Below are 20,839 nucleotides of genomic sequence, written 5' to 3'. Positions count from 1 at the left end.
GTCAGCATAAACATCACTGAGCAACAACTAAAAACATCAGTGTTATCAGCACTGTTCCCAGGCTGAAAGTCAAAAACACAGCACTGCACCAGCTACTAAGAAGGAGAAAAATGACTGCTGCTTCTGAACCCAGGAGATTAAGTACAAATTCTGTGCCACTGAAGATGATAACCCTCTTACAGTTTTTTGCTGCTTCCATAAGGTCAGGATTTCATCTAACGGAACTGTTTAAGCTTTATTTTATTCAGGCCCAGTAACTGTTTTAAGATTTCATTTACATATTGTGCTACTTGAACCTATTTCTGCAAGTTGATGAACACTCAGCAAATCACTTTTTCTTCGGGCATTTTGGAAAAAAAAACAACCAAAAAACCCAGAAACATAAAAACCCCAAACCCAAACAAACCAAATATTGCCACATGTTGAAGGAAAGCAACTTTGAGTTAACAACTGAATGTAATTGCCCTGGAAAGCTTAATTTTTTAGCTGCATTCAGCCACCCAGGCGATGGAAATATTTCATTTCATCAAAGCATCAAATGTTACCTGCCCAAAGCTATGTTGCATCAGTTTAATATCAGACTGCCTATTAGAGTTCTGAGTAACAGTCACAGAGGAAACTGATTTGTCTACAAGGAAGCTGCAAATTAAAAAATATGCAAATTCAAGTTATGCGTGAGAATTCTTTTAATTAAGCACTTTAAGTGATGTTTTTATTAACAAAAATTAGGGAAAATACTGTAAAAACCAGCATATTAAAGCACACAGAGAAGCTGCTGGTAAAACCTGTTAACACTTTTACTAGAAAACCAAAACCATCTTCTTAAGGTGTTTTTAATATAAAAATATGTACTACTTTTCCTTAGTAAAAACCTTCAACAGTGGTTGCTTTGTACAAGCTTACAGCTATGCATACAATAAAACATCACCATCTTGACTCTAATCCTGTCTTGGAGCCAGTGGAGGTTTTTGGCAACTTCCTCCTCTGCTTGTCTATATTTTATTGAAGGATCAGTTATTTCCTGTTTTGGCACCCAAAGGCCAATAGTTTGGATAGGTCACATGCATTACAAAAAGCCTGATATACACACAGATTAAAGTAGGCAACTGCTTATAAATCATGCAGTTTATTAAGGAGTCTGAATTCATAAGCAATTAAAAAATCCCACAAGTCCAAGTTAATCAGAAATCAGTGCTCATAGTTACAGGCCTTCTTCCAGCATATAAATTGACATCAATGAGGATTAAAATGCAAAAAACAAATAAAGAGAAGTAGCTTAAACGTATACACAAATCAAGATCTTGGACTAAATGTGTCATTTCCTCTTTTTCCCTAGCTCTCCAGTGATTCTTCCAAGTAATGTAGATATGCTCTTATGCATGTGGATACTTATTAAATCTTCAAACAAGTCTTTCTTCTTCAGAACTGGTGACCTCTGAATATGAGGAAATATCCCTGAAAAATTACATGAAGATGCATATATGTAATCAGTTTCCAAACAGTAAAGGGCAGCTCAATACTCAGTTTCCTACATCCATGTTTCCTCCATCTTTAACTGCCGGTCCCTATTTTATCAGCATTGCCCCCAAGCCCCTTGTTTTAGTGATAGCCATGACCCTCCATTTGCAAGTTGCCTTTTAGTGACAAGTTACTTTGATCTTTTCCCCCAGCATAGACCTTTTCCTTCAGTGTTCCTATAAAATTCTTCCATTTGTAATTAGCAGAGTCTAAGCACTTGAGCCTGGTCACAGCCTTACTGACTGACTGGCTTGTCATCAACCTCCCTGCACAGTGGATGAGATCTCTCACATTGTTTAGTAGCACATATGTTTTTTCCTTGAGAAACTATGGGGCATTTTCTTTGAAATGATCTCCAAAAGCCCACACTTGGCTTTATTTCTTTTACACACATTTGTCTTCTTAAAGACTGTTTAACACAGTATCTGTTTATTTACCAGACCTCAGATGCATAATACAGCAGCCTTTGCCCCGCTACCCTCCCTTGCACCTGATCTGAGGTGCTGATTTGAGCCTCATTACCTGCACCTGTGAGGGAGGTGTGCACAGCTGCAGCCACTCTGAGTAGCAAGGTAGCAGGGGCACGGCTAGGTGAGGAGAAGAGAGGCAGAAAAGAGGTGGAGATGTGTTTTTGGTTTTGTTGTTGTTGTTCAAGTGTTTATGGAGGGGATGTGCTACCTGGCTTCTTGAAACAAGTCTTCTTGTCCAGGTGCTCCTTGGGAAAATTTGTTGTGAGTACAAAAGCTATATTCTTCTTGTGATTTTTAAGCCTTGTTTTGGCTCGTTAAGAGTTTCTGACAACTATAATGTATCTAACTAGTGTTGTAGTATGCTGGACATGTTTTTATGAAATGTGCTTTTTCATAGCATTCAGGTTTTTTTTTGGGGAAAGGGATGAGCTACTAAAGATATCTTGGCAAGGTAACTGTAAAGGACTCTCCCTACTTGTCTCAGTTTAAAGCTGACTAACACTTCTTTGTGAGATATCTGGGTGTCGTGGTTGAAATGATGCTGGTTAAGTAAGATTTTATCTGGATGGAGGTGGTTTGTCAGATAACTCATATATGGCTGTTCTGATTTTGTTGTATTTTTAATAGATTGTATAGAGTTTAAAGAGTATCTTGAGATCTGTTACTAACTACAGTTAGAAGCCTGGTAAGACTAGAAAACAGTGTTTGCACCCCGTAGTCTGGACTGGAGCTACTTTTATCATTGTCTTGGTGTACACTCAGACAGAATAGTTTTTTTCCCAGGAGGTCAAAGTATTTTGTTCAGTACTACTGTGAAACTTTCACCAAGGCCTTCAGGAAGTTTTTTGCTTGGAGCACTTCTGACTGCTGTGTATTGTTGGTTTTTCTTGTTTGTTTACTTGCTTGTTTGCTTGGTTTGGTTTTTCTTTTTCTTAGAAAAAGCCTAGTTCCTGGTACTCAATTTTCACAATGTCCTCATGGGGTTTACCCTTCAGTTTTGAAACCTGACATTAAAACAGTAACACCTTAACATCAATGCTACTGTGTCAAGTGCAGATCTCTGTTTTGCTTTTCCAATTCCATGATATGTTTAAGGACTACAGAGAATGTAGCTTACAGCTTGCTCCTGTGTTATGATCCTGTTTGCAATTAAAAAAAACTAAACCAAACAAACAACCCCCCCAAAACCCAAATAAAAAACCCCAAAACAACACAAAATAAATATTTAAAAGGAGTAAGATTTAGAACTTCAGTATGGAGCAATAACAATGTTATCAATGGCTGAAAAAGTAATGGTATAAAGCAAAAGAAATCTTGCTTTGTTGTTTGTCTTCTAAAACAAGCCTACTGAGAGCTATTTGTACCTACCCATGTAGATGTGAAATACAGAAGGTTGTTCAAATGCTGTTAGTGCTGCTCTTTGGGCTAAGACAACAGGCTTGTATATTTCTTTACATGTAAGAAGCAGTAGCTCTATTCCTCCTAATTTCTAGGATGTGATTTCTATCTGCGATTATGAACAACTGATTTCTGTTTTCACTGGTGAAACAAGGCAGTAAGGTCAAGAGTTACCAAGATTAAACCAGCTGGCTTTGTCCAAAAACTGGGAGACTTGGATAAGAGGTTAGATAGCTCCTCCAAAAAATTAAAATTATGTGGTCACTGTTATAAGCTGCCTGCTACTCACTGATGTTAATCAATTGTAGAGAGAAACAGATTAACCGATTACAGCTCACAAAACAAGGAGGTAAAGAAATGGAGAAGGGGAGGAATCCTTGTTTGTCTTAAAGTGTGAATACCTAGTAGCACTTAAAATCTGTTTAGGAGTAAAAAGTCAGTATTAATCACAAACCCCATAATTTGATTCTTCCAAATATGTCAGACTGTTACTCTTAATCTCAACTGGAGCAAAAGCTCTTTGTTTAGGAAAATCACAGTGTGATATAGACATGAAGAGCCAGATGTAAACAAAAGGCTAAAGATGAATTTAGTGATATTCAGAGCTGCAATCCTGAAAACAAAAATTTATCTAGTGCTTTAACCTGGTGAACATCTCGCTTTTTGATGGTACTACTGCTTCATGTTTCTGAAGCTGCATGTTGTTTGCATTCAAAAGTGCATCAGTCTGGTCAGGAGTGAGCAACTTGCTGCCTTTGTGATGCCTAAGGCCACTTGGGAACCAGAGTGCTGTCTGCTGTCAATGTATGTCAACTCAGTCAAGATTGTAGAGTTATGTGATAGCTCTGATTCTTTGCAGAGCAGGATAGGATCCACTGTTTGCTTTTAAAATGCAGATAGTGGTGGTCTGACTCAGAGTTTAGAAATTCTCCCAATGTGTGCAAGGAGTTCTTCATTCTAAGGGGATTGATTCAAACAGAGCCATCTCCTGGCTTAATGGCTAAGATACCCTTTGTAGGTAATGGGGGTGAGGGACCTCTTGATCCTGTCTATCAAATCCTCTTTCATTACACAAAACATCTTGAGGTTTGTGGGCAAGAATTGGACTGTCCAGTGGTATAGTGTCCCTGAGGCAGAAGAATTCTGAGTTCATAGTCCCTTTTTTAGAGAGACTGTGATGGGTAGCTGCCCAGAGAGGTTCTTCATTCTTCCATGGACATTCCCTCCAGACATTGATAACTAACACACTGATCTAGGAAGCGGAGGTAAGGGTCTGAATCCATTAAAGTGAAATGGCAGTTCTGCCTTGTCACTGTGGGCCCAATTCACTACGCTGTTGGTGATGGCAGCAGCATTTCTACCCTTCCATCAGCTTATAGCACCTTCCCCTTCTGAAAGTGGACATCCTCGAGGGAAGGATACATCTCTTGGTAGCAGAATCAGAACTGAAGCCTTGGAAGGGACTGAGATTTAGGAAAAGCTATGCTGTATCCTCCTATTGAGAATGAGGAGGATAATTGCCATGATACCTGTTGCAGATCCTGCTGTGAGGTGCCAGCTCTCGCCTTACTGAATATGGAAACATCTAGTTTAGGCCTGGGGATTTTGCTCTGGGGTTGGGAACCTGGAGGTTAGGAATTGCATCATTTAGCGTCGTAGGTAGTGTTCTTCCTCCTGAAGCTGTAGCTGTGTCTGAAAGCCTGCACATGTCTGAGTCCTAGGTCTGTGTGCTGGGCAAAGTTGCCAGTATGGAAATACCTAGTGGGTGACTACTAGATGGCAAGTAAACAGCCCTGCTTTTCTGCTGAAAGACTGCCACTCTCCCCAGCAGTGTCAGTGCAACACATTCCTGGGGTGATGCACCTCTTGGAATGAAGGATTCGGAACTAGCTTGTCCATGGCACAATAGTGGTAAAAAAGCTGGTGTGTAGGAATATATTTGTATGTTCAGTTGCTGAGTTGTATTCTTTGTTTGAATTCTCCTATGTTTCACTTTCTGCTGCCCTTCCTCCCCCCACCAAACTGAATCTTAAAAGCTGTCATTAGAGTACAGGTTGTCTGGAGGTCAAATTTTTACTGAGATCACTTTAAACACAAAAATAGCTCTGTACTATTACTGTTGTACTGTTACTATTGTGCTGTTACTGAGAGGCTGTGCAGCATGTTCTCTATTTCTGTACTATTACCACATAACACAATAAGCCTGTATCTCTCTTCTTTCCTGCTAGACTAGTTATTGCCCATGAAACATGTATTAAAGGAGTAGTAACCTTGGTTTCTCACTGTGAATTGAGAACGTAGACTAGCAATCTTCTGTTCAGCTTCTGCTAGCTGCCTTCTCCCTAGGCCATGGGTTCTGGAGAGCACGCAGTCCACATAGATATCCCAGAAGAGCTGAGCCAGGTCCCAGAACAAAGCCCCATGTTTCAAGTTCTCTGATGATTTCAGAAAGATCATGAAGTCCCAAAAGCCACTGACAGAGTCAGAAATACGAGGCTTCCTCATCTCCAGTAAGACAGCTGAGGAGGATTCCCAACACTGGGGGTCTGCTCGCCCAAGAGCTAGTGGATCAATTTGGCTATGGCAGAGGAAGGGCGTTATGCAGAACGCTCCCATGATTAGGAGAGAGGTGAGTCTCATGTTGCAGTGGATTCTTCTTCTGTTCCCAAGGTCCATAGTACACTGAAATGTAACAAAACGAAAAAAAGATGAAAAATTCCTCTCTGTTAGATGCAGGAACAAAGCCCTGGTACCTTACATTATATAAGAAGGCACTTCAGATGTTGGCAATTATTTCTCTGCTCTTTAAAGATCTGTGTATGCTTTTTTTGCATGTATGAATATAAATACTAAGTGGAGTTGCATTACTCTGTGCAGCAGAAGCATGTGTTAAAATTTGTTAAGCATCCTTAAATCCATCTGATGAGTTCTTTTATGTGGAACTTCTTCATGTAGAAACTTTTTGTCCTTTCCTGATTTACAGGTCCCTAACCTTTTTCGGTAAAAAAATATTCCTTCTTGCAAAGAATGTAAGCCTTTAGGTAGTCTTGCTTTACTCAAGACTTTATAAGGCCTTTAAAATAGTCTGCAGATTCACATGCTTCTAATATTTCTGATACTACATATCTAATATGCATTTCTAATGTGTAACAGATTTGGGGGTGGGTTTTAGTATAGCTCAAGGCATGTGGAGAACCTCCCATTTTTGGACATCTACAACATCAGAGATCAGCTTTTAAGACAAACAATTCTGTTTAATGTGTGTGTTGATCACTTGAGTGTTCATGCTTTATGTGTTTGGTCTGATTGTTGGAGGATGTTGCCAGGGGAGAAGGTACCTCGCCTCATGAGCTCAAGTTAATACTCAACTGGCTTTTTGTGTAGAAAGCTTCTTCCATGAGTGGTCATCAAAAGCACAATAAATGTTTCCCTGCTCTGTGAAGAGAAATATTGAAGACAGAAGAAGCATGTAGATGGATTGTGTGTGAAAAGTGGCCAAGCCCCTGCCAGTGTGCAAGCTCAGGGAGGGGTAAGTTACTTGTGGAACATATTTTGTGGTAAATCTAAAGTGGTCTTCAGAAATGTCAGTCCTGGCAGTGATATTCTTACCTAGCCCCTATCTGGCTACCTGGTCAGGTTCTGGGAGAATTCTGGAGGTATTCAGACTTTACTCCCCAACTGCTTTGTAGCGATGAAGTTGCCCTCATGCTGCTCCCAAGACCTCCAGAAGCATTGCTCTTCTGTACGATAGTGCACAAGGCAGGTTTTGATTGCTTTCTCTGAAGCAAAATTGAAGACATCCTGTGAGTCAATGCTTCATTCTTACTTATTTGTTTGTTGGAGCCTTTCCGCTGTGCAGCATACACCTGGGCATGTATGCTATGCAATTTGTGCATACTTGTCTGTTTACCGAGACGTTTTCAAGGAACGTAGAATCATAGAATAGTTTTGGTAGGAAGGGACCTTCAAAGGTCATCTAGTCCAACCACCCTACAATGAGCAGGGACATCTTCAACTAGATTAGGTTGCACAGAAATATATCCAGCCTGGCCTTGTACATGCATTCAAGAAAATATAATCTTAAAGTCTAAACAAGTTATCACTTGGTGTGAAATTGCTTATAAAGAGACAGGAAATCCACCTAGCCATAATTAACTTTGTTTATCAACCTAATTTTCAAAGCAATTTAGCAATCTCAGATATGACCATGGGAAGGAAACATTCCCCCCCCCCAAAAAAAAAAAAACCAAAAAAAAAAAACCAAAAAAAAACCCAAAACAGAAAATCACCAACAGATAGTTCAAAGGAGTAATACTAGAATTGGCTTTTAAGCGTGTCACTTGAACAAGGGCCATCTATTTTACACTGGTTACCAACTGAGTAGGTTGCTTTGCTTACTCTGCTGCTTCCAGCCCCTTTAGAAACTTTCTAAATTACAAGGGTACAAGGGTAAAGGGTTTTAGACTTGTCAGATGCGTGAGCAAAGGAACTGCCCTGGGCAGGGAGTCCACAGGATGTTAATACAACGGTGGATGTCATTTCAAGTGTGTCATCAATGGCATTGGTCAGGGCCAGTAGCCAAGACCCCTAGTTCTTATGGTCTGGTCTAATCCTGCAACATTTTGCTCTTAGTCTTCTGCAAAGTTCAGATTCAATTTTTTAGATGGCTGAGAGCTGAAGGGATGTTCAGGGAATGTCAGTTTTCATTGATCTCTTACCTGAGCTTGTGGTGAATGCTTCCAGCAGTTCCCCCCCCCCCCCCCTTCCATTTTTTAGGTCTTTCTGTCTATAAATCGAAGTCTGTGTGTGTGATATTCGCACTTGGTTCTGACTTTTCTTTTTTTCTTTTTGCTCCCTCTTCTGGCAGTTTACCCCTCCTTTCCGCTCCCCATCACAAATAGCCCCTTACAATTGTAATAATCATTAAAAAGTTAATTAGCTCCTTAGCTGTCGCTGCTTTACGTGGTTGTGGCTATCGGCTGTGACTAGTCGCTCCATCCTACCCCTCGGGGAAGCCGAGCCCGGTCCCGCGGAGCAGCAGCGAGTGCCCGTCTCGGCGGCGAGCGCTGCTTGCGGAGCGCCCGCGGGCAGCTCCGCCAGTCCGAGACTCTGCTGGGCTCCCCCTCCGACCCCGCTCCTGGCCCGTCCCGTCCCGCCCGCTCCGGCGCCCCCGGCTCCTCAGCCCTTACCTCGGCGGTCCGGTGTGCAGGGCGGGCAGGGCAGGGCTCGGCTCTCGGCGCCCGCCGCCGCCGCGCTCCTTAAGAACCCAGAGCGGGCAGCCCCTCTTAGTTTTTACGTCAGGGCTCGGGGAGAAGCCCCCACCCCCGGGCCGTGGCTCCCGGGCACCCGGCGCCCCCCCCTTCACCTTGCGGAGCTGACCCTATGCAAGCGAGCTCCTCTCCTCTGCCCCGCCTGTCCGCTCCCCACGGAATCCTGCTCCCCTGGGGTCTGGGCTCCGACACAGGGGAAGCTGTCCGCCGGGGCGCTAAAAGAGTAACAGACCTGGGCACTGGGCAAAGCGCAGCCCTCCCTGTTCCCCCTTTCCTAGCAGTGCTGAATCGTGGGGGACCAGGGTTAAAAGCAAGCCCCTACCATACGTCTCGGGTTGTCTGGACCTGGCTCAGCCCCCAAGCATCTTGCTTGCTGTGCTAGGCTGCTGGAGGTCCTTCACCACAGAGCAGGAGTCTGTGTGGCACAAACTAGGGCTGTTTGCTGGTTAGGGTTCAGCCTATACAGTAGCAGGTCCAGCTTTCCTGGGATCTGAAGCAGAGACACAGAGGACAGTCCCATAAGAAAGCCAGCAGAGGCAATAACTGCAGCAATGGGGCTGAGCTGCTTGCTGCAGCTCAGTTCCACAGCTTTAGGTAAAGGAGAGCTACCTTGGAAGGCTGCACACTATCCCTCACCAAAACAAAGAAAATAAAGTGGTCTAATATTGTTGTGCTTTCTGAGATTCTCAGCTGCCGTCCCTCTCTGCTGCCGCCTCCTTGGAAGAGCTGCAAAACCTCTGTACATGTTAAGGGAAACAGGCCAAGCTAGCAGAGAAGTAGAAGGAAGCTACTGCTGAAAAGGTCATCCGCTACAGCGCAGAGAGAAGAGCCCGAGCTCGACTCTGCCTCAAACACACAACTCGGAGCCGGGGCTCTGGGAGCAGGTTACTAGCCAGTGCTGGCTTAACTTTTTTAACACTAGATATGTGAAGCAGTGGGGAGGGTGACCATTCTTTTTTCAAAACTGTGTGTGGTCTGTAGGGCTAATCATGTAGCCCTGCAGCCTGTCTGCAGCCAGTGTAGCTGCACCAGTTCATACCAGTCTTCTTTCAAGACTTTCACTCTCAGCTCCCTGATATCTTTGTACTTTGAACCATCGTCCTTTCTCCATGAAGCACCTGTACTTCAGTAGCACCAGGCTTATCTTTGTTGAAGTCAGTGAGGCCATCCTGGTTTATACCAGGTGGAAAGATGGCTTGAACCACAGGTTTTTGTTAGTGATATATGTCCTTGTAATTTTACATCTTTCTGTGCATCCTGTCCATGTAAATAGAGACGTATGTTCCTTTCCTAACCCATGATCTTACCATGAGTCTATGACAATAAACACTGTTCTTTCTTCTCCCGATGCTTTATTTCCTTTTATCCATGAACAATCCATGTGAAAATATATTCTGTGTAAGTAATGTTACTTTTGAACAGAAGTTAAAGGAACTTTTAGGGGGTGAGAGAACATCTGGCTAGAATCAATGTAGATAACTATGTGGTAGGACTCTGCCAAACTTGCACGTGTTCCTCTTATTCTTGAAGAAGTGTGGGGCTGGTACGGAGGTAATACTAAGCAGCAACTGCTGAAACAGGCTTTGTGAGGAACTGAAGAATGTCATGCCTTGCAAGGAGCCCTTGTGACATGGCAATGGGAAGCTTTGTGTCATGTAGGTTCTCCAGTGTTTCTCCTTTGCTATCAAATACAGGCTATTCCAGTAGACCACCCTCTCCCTGGTTCTAGTGCCAAAGCGATCTTTAAGCATTTTTGTTCAAGTTTGCTCTGTAGAAACTGAATTTGGGCCCATGAGCTATCTGGAGTCTCCTTGGCATGTCAGTAACCAGTGTGCTTCTCCTAGCCTCTGTGTTTGGTGTTGAACTTGGCGAGGGAAAGAAGGAAAGTGTTCCTGTAAGGCATGGGTGTTGTCATGTAACCAACCTAAAGGAAGCTCCTGGGTAGAAAAGGCTCTGAGGCTGCTTGTGTTCATGGCCTGGGTGCAGGAAGCCAGATCAGAGCAGGGGTGTTTTTTTGCTGACGTTGCTGGATCCTTAGAGTGTCACTCTAAGGATTCTGCCCCATAAGGGCAGATCAAAAGGCTTGCAACTTGGAAAAGTCAAAATATCGGTTGTGAGTTGATATGTTTCTGCCAACCTGGAATCTTTCTGGACTCATTGTTAAGAAGCGAGTTAGCTTGAGTCCCCTTCTGAGGAGCATTTTATCTGATTTTGGATCAAGAGCATCATAGGTTTCATTCCACTCAGAATCCTTCTGGTAGACCCAAGGGTGCTGAAGCAGGGGTTCTCGGAGAAATGAGAGTCACTGCTCAAGGGAAATACTGCTATAGATAAAGTTACTCAGCTCCACAAATACTTCCTGAGCCTACTACAGTCTGTTCCCTCTGAACCAGAGCACTCGTATTCTGTTTCTGGGAAAGAGGTTTTTGATAATTGGATTCATCACCTCAACCTCTGAGTGGAGAAGAAACACAGAAGGATTGGCCATCTCATTCAGTTCCATGTACTCTCTCTCAGTAAAGCTTTCTGTGCCCTTTTTAGGCTATCAGTAATCTTTCTTTCATTGCACTGCATGATGTGAACATTTGCTGTCAGGGGAATACATCTTCAGCAGGTCTCCATATCTTATGAATGAATTTAATTCGGATGGGCTGTAGGTCATATTCAGAGTCATTTGGAAAAGGATGTCTTTATCAAGAGAAGTTGATTCTTTAACTCGTAGGCAGGAGAGAGATTTCAGATCATGTAATGCTACAGAAATGACATTATTTCTACTGAAAAATGTAAAAATAAGATACAAGCTAGTGTTAAAATGATCAGGCTGTAGGAGCAGGGGATGCAGAGAGAAAAGTAGGAGGCCATGTCACTGGTAGTTGCATTTTGAGTAGTGCAGTTATTTCCTTACTGCCTTTGCTCCCTGCAAACCCTCTGATGTGGTTCAACATTAGCAGTTGATAAGCAATGTGTTACAATTGCCTGAGCTAAGTAAGCATTTGCAAATTTAAAACAAAAACTAAATTCAGCGCTCAGTCTGAGAGAGCACAATGTGTGATGGTCCCTGCAACTTGCCTGTTACTGCAATAAGCAGCCACACCTGGATCCAGCGTTGAGCTCTGTGAAGTGAGCTGCGTGATGAGACACCTGGTAAAGCCTTAACCTAAAAACAAATGCTTTCAAGGCATATTCTTAGCTGAAAGTTTGTGTTTTACTAAATTGGCTTCCAAATTTTCAGCGATCTGTGAATCGTGGCTAAGAGATGGCAAAGGCAAAAGGTGAGATTCTCTGAGGGAAGAGAGCACTTTTAGGTTTTAAATTCATGGTATGTGGCAGAGGCTTGAATCTTTTTTTTTCTTTTTTTTTCCTCCTTCAAAATCCACAAAGGTAAAGTGGGGAATCAAACTCCTGGACTCCCATTTATATCTTTTAAAATTCTCTTTTAAGCAGGAGATTAAACTCCTTAAAATTGGCTCTCTGACAAATATACCTAAGAGCTTCTTGGAAACAAAATACTCATGCTTTATCCAAAGTCTATGGGTATTTTTTTATTAATTTTTAAAATGATATTTAGAGGGCTTTGAGTCAGGACTCTGTGCTATACACCATCGGTGATGACCTGAAGCATCTCCATGGAGCTAGCAGACAAGACATGGGACAGACAAGAGATGGGTATATACCCATTCTGAGCCAGGAGTTGGTGTCCTGTGGACACCCTGGGATGTCTCTGGCCTGTGCCTGAGAAGTGGACTCCAGCCCCTGATGAGTTAGGCAAGCTTTGTGTTGCTCTGCTTCTGCTCTTTTTCCCTACCACGACATACTTCTGTGTCCTGTTGGATTTCATGGAGTTTGAAGAAGCGTTGGTGAAAACAGCCCTCTGGAGGTCTTGTGCTTGAAGCACAAGTCTGAATACTAGATCAAATTGGCTGTGTCTGGAATCCTAGTAGAATTTTTTTTCCTACTCTCGAGTTTGTTTCCTAATTTGGGCTATAGGCACCTATATGGCTCTTCCAAGAAGAATTTGGCTCTTTTATCTTCACAGTTGTTTGAAAGGGAGTTATAGATGGTTTTTAGATCATATCTTTGCCATCTCTTTACCAGCTTCAGCATCTTGCCTAATAGTGTGGTAGTGCCTCTGACTTCTCATCTTCTTTGGCTAAACCTTGGTCAGGTATAAGTTGCAATATTCTAGTATTTCTTTCCTGATGAATGGTTCATCTAGCTATTACCCTCACCTATAACTTCAAAAGGCATTGTTTTTTGTTGCTGTTAGCTCCTACTGTTTAACCTGTCTAGAATGTAAAGTTAATCTCTTGATTAATTTCTAGGTGACTTGAATGTGCAGATTTTTGTGATGCTTAAGTTCATAACACAGCTTGAGTTAGGAGCAGGTGTGTCTGTTATTTGTCTGAATACCATTGAGTTTTACCAGTTGCTACTAGCTGGTAATTGATGTGTACTCGGAGAAATGTGTGTACAGATCTTCACTGTGATCTGGTGCTGCAGTCAGTATTTCATATAAGAAAACCAGGCCAAAGCTCATCTATATTTCTTTCCCCAGGATTTCTAGTTATTAAATTCTTGATGGCAAATCTGATGTTAAGTGACTGCTTGTGTGCCATGGCATGGGAGCCACGTAGTTTGCTTCTTTCGCCACTTGCCATCAAAGGGGTCATGTTCCTGGTCTAGTTTTCCTACTGCGCGGCAGATCTCTAGATCTTGGCACTCGGAGGTTTAATTCTTATTGCTAGATCTGCTTGCCCTGTTTCAGCAGTATATAGGGACCTTCCTTATTAAGATCTTTTGAGTCACTGGTGTATATTTTGCTTTTGTGTAAATGGGTCAAGTGTGCGTTCTTTTATCTCCACAGGCTTCTGTTTCTGCTGGAATTTCTGAGAAACTGCAGTTCCGCATTGGAAGAGATCTGTCTGTCTTTAATAAAAAGTTTTCCAGTCCCTTCTTGCCTGCTAGCTGTTGTGCGCGAGTAATTCTGTTACTGTGGCATATTTGAAGTGTTTTCTCAAGAGTAAGTTTAGGCGCCACTAGTCAGGTGTTTGATGTGGCTTCATCATTGACACCGATGTCATTTGTGAAAGAAGTAATGTTTCTTGTAACAAATGTGTTTAACACAAGCTTTGAAATGACATTTGGAGCAGGTATTTTACAAGTGCAAACTAAGCAGTGTTGGCTAGAAAATGAACATGTTTTGAAAATGTAATTTGGTGACATGTGACACTATGGTGTGTAAGATGTTTCCACTATATGCACTATACGTGCAAGTGATGTCTGCAAAGAATGTGATTGTGAACCTTCCATATTTCTATCCAGACCGACACATTCCAAGAAAATAATAAAATCTCCCAAACTGATCAATACAGTATACAAAAAGTTAATTCTGTGTCCTGTGGGCAGATTGTCTGACTTTAACCATTCAATGAAGTTTTTGGAGAGATCTTGATTAGTTTCGATGGCATACAGGAAATTCCTATCCATACAACTATTGGGTTTTTGAATGAAGGGACTTACTGCCATTTGTGTGCTGCACTGTTAACTCTGTACTCAAGAACAGTCATCAGTTCTTCCTGACGTTCCCTCCACCCCCCTTCTTCCTTGAGCACTAGAAGGCAATAAAGAAACTCTTCTCACCTTCAGGCACTCCAGGCAGAAGCGAGAGTCCCCCGGGTATGTCACGGTCACAAGAGCAGTTCAGTGAAACATGCTTTCATAAACCTGCCATTAACACCTAAGAAAGGGAGCCTATTACAGGATCAGTTTATCCCAGTGTCTTATAGCCAAATTTTTGGGGGAAGGAAAACACTTTCACAGTGTGTTCTTTATTGAAGGTGAGTAGGGTTGTACTGTGGTCTCCTACCTTTCCTTGCTCTAAGGGTGTGTGTTTCTTGCAGCCCTTGAGAGAAAAGGGTGTTTGAGCGTGCTTGCCTCAGAGCAGCTCCTATGCCACACCAGTGAGCCAGCCAGGAAATAGTGCCAGCCACTGTCGAGCTCCCCCCACAGCAGCCAGGGCCTGACGCTGGGAGCCTGCACCTTCAGAGCTGAAGCTCTTTGAGGAAACTAGTCTGCAAGAAGAAACTGGAGGTGGCACAGCAAATCTAGGGCCAAAGAAATGTGTCACAGTAGGCTCTGCAGAGTAATGAGGATATTCTGTTTCCTGCGAAAGGAATGGCCCCGCGGGATCTTCAGCTTTCATTACTTAGCTGATGATTCTCAGATAGTCCAGGAAACAATCTGCTTTATGTTCTGCTACTAGTTTTGGCCTAGGGTTCTTTGGCATTCATGAAGCGCTTACATCCTGGTAAGCCAGAGGTGTGATGCCTTTATACATGCGCTAGTACTACTGCAGTTGTCAGTGGGAAATGGTTATTTCCATGCAAAATCCGCTGAGAAAGGTCACTATGTTATCATGCAGAACTTAGTGCCCGGGAAATCTGCCTCCTTGAATGATTTTTCTAAGTGTAGTACAAGCTCTGCTATTTAGCATAGACAGACAAACCCTGTACATTTTCAGTAAGGAACAGTGCGATAAAGGCAGATAGTGTTATTATTTTTTTATTATTATTTTAGATTCATTCTGTATTTTTTAATAGCTTAGACCACTCAGCCTTTGAAACTGCCATTTTTCTTTCACGAATGTACCCTTTGAAACCTGTTCACAAAGGAGATGATAAAAAGGTGACACTAGAGTGAAAATTCTGTGTAGTAGGCTTGTCTTTGAATTGGAGCTTCTGAGGAGACCAGTTTAAGAAGGTCCTTTCTCTCCTATTCTGTTCTTAGGTGTGCCTAAAGAGCAGCATATTTCATGAAGATCTATAATATTTTTAAATGCCTGTGGGCATGGTTGTCTTAAACGTACAAACCAACCAGCCCTGCCTAAACCAGAGCTCCCTGGGCTAAGTGCTAAAGGTCACCTTGGATTGAATACGACAGTTTCTGTCCTAGACTTCTTATGGTTGAAGTGAAAATTACCCAGCCAAAGCAGAGGAAGGAAAAGTGGGGCACAATGTAATGGGACCTGAATCTTCTCCCTACCTGCCCAGCCCTCTGATCCAACAGCATGCGTTCAGGATGCTGCTATGTAAGAGAATTGTTTCTTTCTTCCTGTGAATGAGGCAGTTTTAAGCCCTGAGTTCAGGGCCTCCTCAGTAGACAAAGGAGAACTTAAAAATCTGTAGTTTCCTGAAGCTTTTCAGTGGATGGTGGAGGGCACGATAATAGTTCCAGTTTTCTTGGAACTGCTTTCTCATAGCACAGAAATGCTATTCTAGCACGCATTGTCTGTAAACTATGTTATTTTTAACAGTCTCTGTAAGAGTAACTTCATAATGCAAGTCTTCCAGTAGCAGTGAAGAGTTCAGATATGTCTGAAAGGAAACGGGAGAAATGACAGACTCCAAAGCCAAAAGGATTCCTTGTGCACTTTACATCCATCCCATTTCATTGTTGTGCCCCCCTTACTTAGAACACGGTATGTTGACAGGGGAGTAGGTCTGGGGAGGAAATGGATGGACAGCATATGTCAATAAATACATAAATATATGAATGGAGGATGGAGGCTTAGACTATAGTCCTTGTATTTTAAAAGTAACTTGAGCCTTCTTTTTGGAAGCATTTATGGAGACTGCTTAACGCAACCATCAGCACTGCTACAGCAAGTTCTGTACAGTCATTCTCTAATTCTGTAGTCATTGGTATGTTTTGGAGCAAACTAGACTGCTATAAATTGTGTTCGGGGAAGAGGTCCTTGTAGGGAAAAGAAACATCTCTGTTTACAGAAGCTGAAGAGATGAGTGGAAGCACATCTTGTGTGACTGTACTAAGGATAACGTTCAGGCTTTGGCAAAAGTACTTGGGTAAGCGCTATATCCAGTTGGAGCTTTAAGTGTCTGTAGTGCTGCTGCCATGCAGCACAGCCCACTGACACTTTCCGTTGACCTGGAAAGCAGGGTAGATGTTGTGCCAGCACGATCAGGGCTCTTCCTTCGGCTTGACAGCAAAAGGTGCCATTCAGCACAGCTCCTGGCATGGTTGTGCAAGGGTCCATAGGACATTGCCCATGGTGAGTCAAATCTGTAGGGTCACAGCAAAATCAGTTGCTGTTGCTAGTGCCATTTTCTGCTGTGGCCCCCTGGGTGAGGGGACTTCCACTGGAGCTGGTCTGTAGGTCTGTCCCTAGCTGGGAGGGGAAGAGGGGGCTGTTTCCCTCTCAAGTAAGAAAATATCTCTGCTGTTACCAGTCGTGTGAGTTATTTTGCTGTGTGGCAGGTCCACGAGGATCCAGGTCCTCTGTTGCCTGGGTGAAACACTAAAGGTAGATCTGTTCAGTCTTCTGGACTACTTGCTGAATGCTCCCTTCTGAGAACAGCAAAGCTTTCACCTACTGATAGAGTGCTTCCCTGTTCTGTGAATCCATAGCATCACTAAGTAGTACATGTATTGAAGAGTCCCTTCTGAAGAGCAGATACATAATAGATATTTAAATCCTCCGCCTTTACAGTCCAAAGACCCTATCTATGGAAACCTGTCCTGAATTAATAAGGTCAGCACTTGTTCTGTTCCAAGGCAAATTGTCAATTTATATCTAAGACCTAATGTTTGAGGGCAACATGCATAAGGATATCGATTGTTGTTTCCATATAACCATGGGTATGCACAAAATACTTTCAAAGGAGTCAAATGGAGAAACTTGGAGTTCTCAGTTGTTGGTCCAGTGCCTCTTGCAATTGATGTGGAAGCAAGTTTAGCAGAGCTGCCATGAAATTGCCATTTTTTAATTTCTCTTAAGGCTTATGCAACTAGCACTAGGTTTGAGGAATCTAGATGCTTTTCATTCTTGAGAAGAAATTGGTCGTCACCTTAGCTGCAGACAGGAAACCAGTCAAAAGAAGCATTTGCTTGTGTCGTGACTTAGCTGGACACTGTCCAGGTTAGACTGCAGCAAAGCAGCATGTGTACATGTGTGGGAACACTTCCTTTCTGCAGAAGAGACAAAATGGATGTAATGGAAGCACAGTGTGTTACCAGTCTGTAATCTGCCCATGCCTTGGTCATCTGTTAAAAGCAGAGACTTAATAGCATTCAAACAACAGACAGAGCACATGAAAACCTATGGCTTAATGGTCCCAAAAGCAAATTGGTTTGATGGCTGAGGAAATCTGTTAGTGTATGACATACGAATAGTTAGAGGATTTTTTGAAGTGGTGCAGTGTTGTGCTCGTGAAGTCTCAGAACTGGAACTGGACTAGGAGCTTTGGTCCTGCTTCTGCCTCTCCACAGTTAAGTGTCCATAATGGTGTGTATCCTAAAGGGACCCAGTTCCTGGGTCAGTGCTTCAGACTAAGCCCAGCCTTTGTGGGGTATTGAGCTGTTGGTTGGGTCAATGCTGAGAGCAGCAGCTTCCCTGCAGGCTGTCCCGTGGGTGCTTGGCACAGCTAATTCCACTTCAGAGCAGGTAAAAAACACTTGTTAGTAAGTTCCTTCATGCTTTAAGTTACTGGCTTTGGTGGGGAAATTCTTGTACTGGCTCAGAAAGCGCCCCCTGAAGCACGGCCTGTTACGTCTAGCAGCATGGTGCTATATACTAGTGGTAAAACTGAGGGTGTTCTGAGGCTTATGACAAAGCCAAGCTCTTCTGAAAGAAAATGTTAACAAGAGTAAATAGGCTGACACTTGATTGCTCCATTTCTACAAATTAGAGCATGCTGCATGACGCTGCCTTCAGCAGATTGTGTTTGTTCAGGAGTAATACCTGTTAAGTGGGTGTCTGTGCTGGTTGGACATGGAGTCCTTGTGCTTTCCTAGGAGCCATGTGCCCTCTTGCGTTACACGCTGCCGCTGAAGACCTACAAAGATGTGAAGATGTGGTAATGTGCTCACTGAGCTCCAAACAATACATCTCTGAGCAGAATTACAGTACGGGCAGCTTTTAGGTAATGTTTTCCCAGTCTTAGTGGTTTCAGCATCATTACTACCAAAATTCCAAGGTGTTTTTTTATTTCAAGCTTTCTGAGGGCACTTAAACAGTCTCTACACTATTTCTAATGGATGACTCATGTGAAATTCAGTTTTCAGCCCCTGTGGGTAGTGATCTGTAGTAAGCGCATTCAGGAAAAAAGGTTTTATTTGGTTTGTACAGCAGGACTTGCTGTTGTGTTGCTTTTGTTCTTAGCAGTAGGTGCCTCAGCAAGTTCACTCTTCAGTGCTTGGTGTTGTGAAAGTTCTAAAAAACAATTGAAAGACTTTCTTGTGCAATCCAGAGCAGTGATGCATCTACCTGTATGTTGCTTTTGTATTCATATACTGCAAGAGGCTTAACTCCTATTCTAGGAAAGACCGTCTACTCTAATTCTAGCCAAACTGTTGCATGCTCATGCCGAGTTTACAGATAAACCTTACACTCAAATGTCAGGAAATAAAAGCGCGTGGTGGTAGATCTGTTAATGACAGTGTTCCCTCACTCTACAGCTCTAAATGAGACCCGTGCGTTCATACATAACCTTGGGAGTCCGCAGGACAAAAGTGTGGTTTTGTTTCTGTGCCTGGAGCAAGCAAAAAACCATCAGCAGTGATTTGGTCATGCAGGCATTTGGCTTTCCCAGGCCAGCTTCGCTAGAGTTCAGAAAAGCAGAGAGGGAACGTGGGCTTCATTCAGCGCCCCACAAAACACCAGCTGCATTCTTGGGCGATTATGAAGCTCTCAAAATACTTTTAAATAATTAAATCGCTTCAGAATGTTTTGCACTTCCATAATACAGATTTCTGAATTGCAGCAGGCTTCCCTCAACTAACGGCTGTCCACAGCCCTCATTCAACCCAGTGAAGCTGACCCCACGCCTCCCTCCCATGTGCCCTGGGTGCTGCAGTGCAGGTCCCACGCACACCAGGAAGCTTGAGTGCAGTGTCCCCCCATGGAGAGATACCCACTGCAGGGCAAGATGCAGTTTAGAGATCTTTGATAAAAGAAAGCCCCAGTCAGCCTCCCCCACTAGCAAGGTGGTGGTGTCTTCAGCACAGAAAGTAAAGAAAATGGAGAGCATAAATAAAGAAAAAATGATTGAAAAATTAAAAACTACTCCATTCCATGTTCATGACATTTTTAATACTCATCTTGCTAAGATGTAGAACAAGGACTATTGAATTTCCATTCATTAGCAGCCAACAAGATATGAATGAGTATTAACTTGAAACAAAAACTTGATTTATAACATCAAGTTGTGCACTTAAAAAAATAATTACAAATCATTTTCAAAAGGAAGAGTAACAGTGGAAGCAATAATGAATACAAAACATGACTGAGTAGGCTTAAAACATAATTTCAAGTATTCTATGGCATTTCCTCAGACATTTGTCTTAGATTTGTTTGTGCAATACCCATCTTTGCATAGTAAAGAAAAATTGGTTAAACTCCAGCCATAAGTAATCTGTTTCTTTTAACATGCACCTGTACGGTTGTTAGTTGCCAGGCAGACTTCTCTTTTAGGAGGATCAGGTCAAATCGGTGAGATCATGCAGCAAACTGGAACGAGCAATAGTTACCGCAGTTTCTTGTCCAGGTGAATAGATAAATAATGGAGCAAACAGGTAGTGGATGAAGTAGAGGCACTGCTGACCAGCTCTTCTTTTGATGATGCTTTGTGATGAACAAATGAATACTACATGGACTTTCCAAAGCACAGCAAAGGCAGGATGCAGAAAATCAATGCCTACCAAACCCTGTGTTTTACTTGTCTGCCACCACAGAAAGCACTCATGCCTGTGTGTGCTCCAAGCAGTGCTGCCACCTGCCTCTTGTACCGCAGGGCAGAAGGCAAATGTGTGTTTTCACATACAGTAGGTGAGCAGAGCATAAAGTCAGTCAGGAACTATTAATCTTTATGAAACTGCTGGTGTAAATCAAAAAGTTACTCCAGCACTGAATGTATGTACATAGTAGCTGGGGACCACTATGGTCTGATTTAGAACATCACATCACACACTAACAATGGTGTTTGTGAAGCGCTTCTCAACGGTTTATTACACAGGTAGTTTATGTATAGCCACTTGATTTTACTTACTTCTGATTTTTGGCAACTCTAGTGTTTCTGTTGTGGGTTACTCTTGCTTTGGAAGCAGAACCCTGATGAACTTTGGGGTTATGTTCCCAAGCAAAGTACTTTTTGGGGACAATAATACAGC

General features: G+C 42.8%; 2 protein-coding genes across 2 annotated transcripts in view; one reads left to right on the top strand and one right to left on the bottom strand.

Annotated features, from left to right (window-relative positions):
- DYTN (dystrotelin) overlaps positions 1 to 20,839 on the top strand; it is a 62,991-nt gene that overhangs the window by 25,464 nt on the left and 16,688 nt on the right. The gene's annotated exons all lie outside the window — the stretch shown is intronic.
- On the bottom strand, positions 441 to 6,318 carry FAM237A (family with sequence similarity 237 member A). The gene is made up of 2 exons (XM_061455627.1): positions 5,657 to 6,318; positions 441 to 1,455 (listed from the first exon to the last, which is right to left on the bottom strand). The coding sequence occupies exons 1-2, from the start codon at positions 6,060 to 6,062 to the stop codon at positions 1,316 to 1,318; spliced, it is 546 nt and encodes a 181-aa protein (XP_061311611.1). The 5' UTR covers positions 6,063 to 6,318; the 3' UTR covers positions 441 to 1,315.

This window comes from Pezoporus flaviventris, unplaced genomic scaffold (assembly GCF_033815535.1).
Source record: "Pezoporus flaviventris isolate CSIRO_AGI_PZ_B2104156 unplaced genomic scaffold, CSIRO_AGI_Pfla_v1 ptg000001l, whole genome shotgun sequence".
NCBI lineage: Eukaryota > Metazoa > Chordata > Aves > Psittaciformes > Psittacidae > Pezoporus > Pezoporus flaviventris.
Note: the sequence above shows the minus strand (reverse complement) of the source record. Positions and strands in the feature narration are given on the sequence as shown.